This window comes from Eucalyptus grandis, chromosome 8 (genome assembly GCF_016545825.1).
Source record: "Eucalyptus grandis isolate ANBG69807.140 chromosome 8, ASM1654582v1, whole genome shotgun sequence".
NCBI classification, from domain to species: Eukaryota; Viridiplantae; Streptophyta; class Magnoliopsida; order Myrtales; family Myrtaceae; genus Eucalyptus; species Eucalyptus grandis.
Genome location: NC_052619.1, coordinates 67,041,716 through 67,047,715, shown reverse-complemented (window position 1 = coordinate 67,047,715; position 6,000 = coordinate 67,041,716). Strand labels below are relative to the sequence as shown.

Below are 6,000 nucleotides of genomic sequence, written 5' to 3'. Positions count from 1 at the left end.
TTGCCAATTGAATCAATTTAGTCAATTTTAGCTGGAAATTGTTGATATGAACGTCGCCTCATCCTCTATGATATGGCCAAATTGTCGACACTAAAAGTCATCATGAAAGTATAATTGAGTTTTGAAACTTATCACAAAAGTGGTTGAGTCATAAAACTTTCAAAAAAGTGAAATTTGACAAATTTTAGGATTTAGTTGCACTTTTTGAAAGTTTTAGAACTTTATTGCAATTTTGTAACAAATTTTAAAACTTGCAACACAATTATTACACATTATCTCTATCAGTTTTTTTTTTTTTTTTTTTGAGTGATGACTTTAATATTACATTCCAATAATGGCACGAGAAAAAAAAAAGACGTGGTATTACATTTCAATGACAACCATAAACAAAATTGCACGCACAATTTCCTTTTCACGAACTTCCTCGATCAACGGTGGTTTGGCCCTAATTTTTTTTTTCTTTTATGTGCAATTGATTTAGCCTCGTAACGTGTTAAAAGCAGAAGTGTCATTGGACAGGAGCCACGATCGCTCGGATGCGAGCGTCCAGTGATTCCTATTTTGGGAGCTTTAGGCCCGCCCGCCCTTCGGAGATTCCATCATTGCTGCGTAATCACGCCAGCTTTGGCACGTTGATGCCCGGGAGAACGAGCTAATCGCGAGGCTTTGACGGGTAGGTGGCGAGCGTCTAATGGTTCCTATATAGAAGTTCAGAAAGTCTCTGCCGCTCCGGCCTTGGGGTGGAGTCTCTTCGAACGTACTCAGACATGGAGCGAGGCCGGGACAAGGGCGAGATCCTGGCAAGCAAAGCTCTCTCGAAGGTTTGGGTTGCTGTCTCTGCATCGCGCGTCTTCTTGCTGTTCGGTTCTTTTAGGATGTCTCGCATGCGCATCTAGAGCTCTGTGTGTGTATTACGTTCTATTGGGTCTCTTCCTGGTGCACATTCTTAAGATATAAACCTCATTTCCGTGTCATTTTTCCTCGATATTTCAAGCTTTTGGAGTAAACAGATACGCACCCAGTTTTAAGTTGGTATTAAGATTGAGTGCCAAATAAGAGAGGGTATTCTGTGATGAGAAGGTGAAGTGCAACCTAACTAACTCAAAGTTGCATTGTTATTCGAAATTGTGAGGACAATAAGAAAGGTATATTGGGGCTAAAATTCGCAAATAGAACTAGTTACATCGATTTTCTTTTTTTCTCGTGCACATGTCATGTCATGTCCCTTATTATATAAATAAATAAATAAAGAAGAAGTCAGGGCAAAGGAAAGAACTCTCTATGAGTGAAGAGTATTTCTGTGAATTTTTGTGTGGTGCGTTGTTGATGTTGCAGTACATATTGGAGACGAATGCATATCCGAGAGAGCACGAGCAGCTGAAAGAACTCAGGGAGGCCACGGTCCAGAAGTACCAAAACCGGTAATTACTAGGATTTCTATAATGGGAAATGAGAGCAAGATGGTATTGTTAATCGTATGAAAGTAACCGTCTTTTGTACACGGCATATTTTCTCAAGAAAACATTGTGACTTGTTTACTCGGTTCCTTGGGAAAATCATTAATCCCACTTGGTGGTTTTGCTAGCCACCGAGTGGGACTTCTCCTATTAGAAAAGAAATTCATTGATATTATTTGCTCGGTTTCTTGAAAAATTCGTGAATATCACTTTGTGAAGATTTTTAAAATCAGAAAGAAAAAACAAATAAACTAAAAAAATCGGGTAGCTTCTAATTGAAATTATAGCATTAGGCTTCTAATCTACCTGAGTGTTTTACGCCAAAATCAGTTATTTTATTCATCTTTTATATCTTCGTTATTGAATTAGAGAGTTGCAATTTTGATAAGGTGTTTAGTCATTGTCAAAGTGGTCGGCTAATGTGATATATATATCCACGGTTCACGACTGCGATGGAATTCATGTTAGAATCACAAATTTGAAATGGTGAATAGATATTTTAAAGCGAGCGGCGAGTGGGGTGTAATTATTAAAATATTAATTGAATTGATTTGCTAATGTTTGCTGCAGGAGTATAATGAACGTGCCGGCTGACGAGGGGCAGCTAATCTCCATGATGTTGAAGCTCATGAATGCGAAGAAGACGATCGAGATCGGAGTCTTCACCGGCTGTTCTCTTCTCACCACCGCACTTGCACTTCCGGCCTATGGCAAAGTAATAATCAATAACTTCAATTGAGTTAGACTCTTATTAGTATTTTAAATTTGTTTATAATTGTGATAAATTTCTTTTGTAATGAAATGAGTTAATCTTTCCTTGGTGCATATAATAGCGATAGACCCGGATAAGGAGGTCTATGAAATTGGCCTGCCATATATCCGAAAAGTCGGAGTTGATCATAAGATCAACTTCATCCAGTCGGATGCTTTTTCGGTTCTGAACGACTTTGTCGCGGATGTAAATATATGCGTGTCAAAGATCATTTTGATTCTACAATTTCTTAGAAAATTTGAAATTATGTGGTCCTAAATTATTATTGGAAATGTTGTCCACGCAACAATAATTGATTGATGTAGAGCCAAGAAAAGGGGACCTTTGATTTTGCTTTTGTGGATGCCAAGAAGGATGACTACATGAAATACCACGAGCTGGTGCTCAAGCTGGTGAAGGTCGGAGGAGTGATGGGGTACGACGACACACTCTGGTTCGGTGCGGTCGCGGTCTCCGAAGACGACGAGATGAACGACCACCTGAGGCTCCGGCGAGGCCAGCTCATGGAGTTCAATAGCTTCTTGGCGAAGGATCCCCGTATTGAGTGCTGTCTTCTTTCCGTCGGAGGTCGCCTCAGAAAATCGGGTATGAAATTCTACAAACCAGGAGCCCAATTACTCTCTAAGATCCTTGTAGTCTCTTCCTTGTAGACCGTTTCCCACAGGGACCGGACTGGACCAGCACTATGCAAAGAAGGCTTCAAAAAGAGGCGCCTACAAAGCGTGAGAAAATATTGGGTGGCCCGGGACCTCCACGTCAGCGTGGTCCCGGACCACTCGTGCGGCGCCACGGGGAAGTGTGGGCCCCTTGCTGTCTCTCCTCCTCTTCTCTCCCACGTCGTTTTAATTCAAACCAACGCGCGGGCATTCTCTCTCCTCTTTGCTCCTTCTCCTCTCTCTCCTCTCCCTTCTCACTCTATCCTCTCTTTCCTGACCCGACGACTCTCTCCCAAATAGCGCTCGCTCTCCGACGACGGCGACGCTCCCTGCCGACGACGGCCTGTCTCTCTACTCGCCGGCCTCTTCCTCCCGACCTCTTTGTTCCCGAATCGCGCTCTCTCCTGACGCTGGGCTTTCTCCGACGAGGGCCGCGCTCTCTCCGCTATGGTCAAAGCCGTCTCTCCCGAGAAGCCCTAGATCTGCGACGACAATCCCCGCTTCACTTCGTACAGGGCCGACGAGGTCCTTGGTCGGAACTGGTGAGTTGGTCCCTCTCGTGTCGATTTGATTCGTGGGGCTTTTCCCGGCCGCCTCTGTTTTGGTCGGTCTAGCGGGTAGTGGAAATGGAGAGGATTTCTGGGCTCTGCTCTTCTTTTGTTTTGCTGTATAGGGGTATTCCTGGATCTATCTGTCGGATGAAGGAGAGCTTGTTGTTTTGAAGTTTGAGATATGTTGTAAAGGAGCGATTTTTCCGGCTGCCTCTGTTTTGGTCGTTCTAGTGGGTAGTGGAAATGGAGAGGATTTCTGGGCTCTGATCTTCTTTGTCTTACTGTTTGGGGTAGTCCTGGGATCTATCTGAAGAATGAAGGAGAACTTGTTGCTTTGATGTTTGAGATTTGTTGTAAAGGAGCGACTTTTCGCGGAGGGCACGTGTTAACTCGTTTGGTATGTGAGAGAATTTGAAGGATAGAAGGAATACGAGGTAAGAGATGTTGATTGGTGTACCAGAGAGCGTGAAAATAGGGAGGTTTTATTGGTACATCATCAGTAATAATTTCAATTTGGGCTGTGGTCTTGTAATATAGATATAGCGTATTTAATAGGCAGACCAATCAGAATACAGGATTACATTTCGCTTGTAGGACTCAAGGAAAGCTTTTTCCGCAGTTACAAGCGAATTCATCATAACTACTCAGCAGTCAGCACATATCCTGTCACGTGAATATGTATGTATTTTTAGGGTGAATTGAATCAGCGATGCCCAACTTGTCCTTCTTTTCTCAGTTTTTACATGCAGCATCAAGAGGAAACTTTCTCTCTGGAGTAGAACATACTTTGATTTGCGATTGCTGTCTGTATATGGTTTTTGTTTTCTTGCGGCAACATTTTCAACTGTTGCCGTGACACGAAAGGAAATTGGAGGAAGAGGATGAAGCGCTTACTAAATCAATAGTATTCCATATCAGTTATTTAATTTCACAGCATTTTGCATCACTAACAGCCAAATTTTCTATTAATTAATAATATTACTTAAGAGTCTTTGTGACAAATGTATTCTGGTTGTAACTTCTGCAGAAATAGATCTTAGGTTCACGTTGCTGTATTAAGGAGTGCTACAAGACCGGGAAGATCTTTGTTTCTGTATGTGTTTGCCTCTCTGTAGTTGGGCTAACATTTTAGTCTCGACAGTCAAGGGTATTGAGTACACTAAGGATTTCAGTTGTGTCTGAAGAATCTATCTTGGGTAAATGTGTTGATGCTAAGTGGCAATGGGCAGGTTGAGTTGCGATAAACTGCTTATGATGTTAAATTAACAAATTGATCTTTGTTTTCTTGTGATAGGAAGCAAGATGGATGGCTTTTCTATTCATCTGGTTGAATTATGTTGTGCTTTCGATGCTTCCCGACCCTTTGCTATTGATTAAATAAGGTTTTGTCTTTTCTTATTGTCGCTCAACAAGCTTAGTGACACACAATGCCAGCCGGAGTCACGCTTGAAGTTCATCATAGAGGCCCTACAATGGTTTTATTACTTAATTCAACTTAAATATGATTTATGTGATTTTCGCCTTTGGAATGTAAATACAGCTGTTATATAGGTTAAAATCTGATGGAGTGTTTATGATTTATTATCCGACTTGCTTCGTGAAACTAAATTAGGCTCCTTTGATGTTTGCGAGATAGTTGAGTGTAGGCGAGTGCTCAAGTGGACATATGCATATGGTTATTATCTACCGAATATGATCATGCTAAGAAACAATTTTTTGAGTATTTGCAAGGTTTGTATTGGAGAGTAGGATTGTGGATAAACAATGGCCATGCATATCCTTCTTGTTTTCCTATTTACTTACATGAAATGGTTTCTTTACCAGGTGAGGCAGAGTTTGGATTGGAAAGGCTTCATCAGTGTGCAGAGAAGGAACTTCACCAGCTCCTTAGTGATGAGAATCCTTCTAGTAACTTTAATGACTTCCGCACCAAGTTAGCTGGACTTAACGCATCTTCTTGTCGATTCAATTTTCATAATTAGTCGAGTAAAATATGTCTGGTACAAATTACAATTGTGTACAGTCAATTTTATTTAGACTTGAGTCCCTAGATATCCATCTATGATATGGGAAATAGTTAGGCTACGATAAAAAAAAAAGTGTCTTGTAAAGGAGGGGGGATAGGCATTCTGTCATATAGGCAAATGCCTGCCCATTTTTATTCTGAATAGCCCATGAAAATACTAATATTGGAATTGGTGATTAAATTCCTTTCGCCAAAAAATGGGCTTTATCATTTCTGGAGAGAGCATGATATGTACCAATGAGCAGCTTCTTCCCGATAAATTAGTGTATGTAATATTCCTGCGGAATCTTCTTTTGGCTTCATATATTATGTAAAAAGTTCTGGGCGAAGCTCATGACTCATCCCGAGCATAGTATTCCTATTTCTAATCCTGCTCTTTATTGTCAAGCTTTCAAAGTTTACTTTATGGAATAATATTGACTCTCGCAGTTTATTGTTAACTTAAAAGCTGATTCGAGCCAAAAGCATTCTCACTAGTTCTTTTGACTGGATTTTTATGCTAAAAGATTGTTGATTCGAAAGTCAAACCTGGACAGTG

General features: G+C 41.0%; 1 protein-coding gene across 1 annotated transcript; it reads left to right on the top strand.

Annotated features, from left to right (window-relative positions):
* Nucleotides 1-736: 736 nt before the first annotated feature.
* LOC120287617 (flavonoid 3',5'-methyltransferase-like) lies at nucleotides 737-4,313 on the top strand. Its single transcript, XM_039300607.1, has 5 exons — nucleotides 737-821; nucleotides 1,336-1,421; nucleotides 2,028-2,172; nucleotides 2,284-2,415; nucleotides 2,535-4,313. The coding sequence occupies exons 1-5, from the start codon at nucleotides 768-770 to the stop codon at nucleotides 2,877-2,879; spliced, it is 762 nt and encodes a 253-aa protein (XP_039156541.1). The 5' UTR covers nucleotides 737-767; the 3' UTR covers nucleotides 2,880-4,313.
* Nucleotides 4,314-6,000: the final 1,687 nt, after the last annotated feature.

Coding starts and splice junctions, on each gene's coding strand:
- LOC120287617 (XM_039300607.1), top strand. CDS start 768: ATGGAGCGAGGCCGGGACAAGGGCGAGATCCTGGCAAGCAAAGCTCTC. Junction 822..1,335: donor CAAGCAAAGCTCTCTCGAAG/GTTTGGGTTGCT, acceptor TTGATGTTGCAG/TACATATTGGAGACGAATGC. Junction 1,422..2,027: donor GTCCAGAAGTACCAAAACCG/GTAATTACTAGG, acceptor TGTTTGCTGCAG/GAGTATAATGAACGTGCCGG.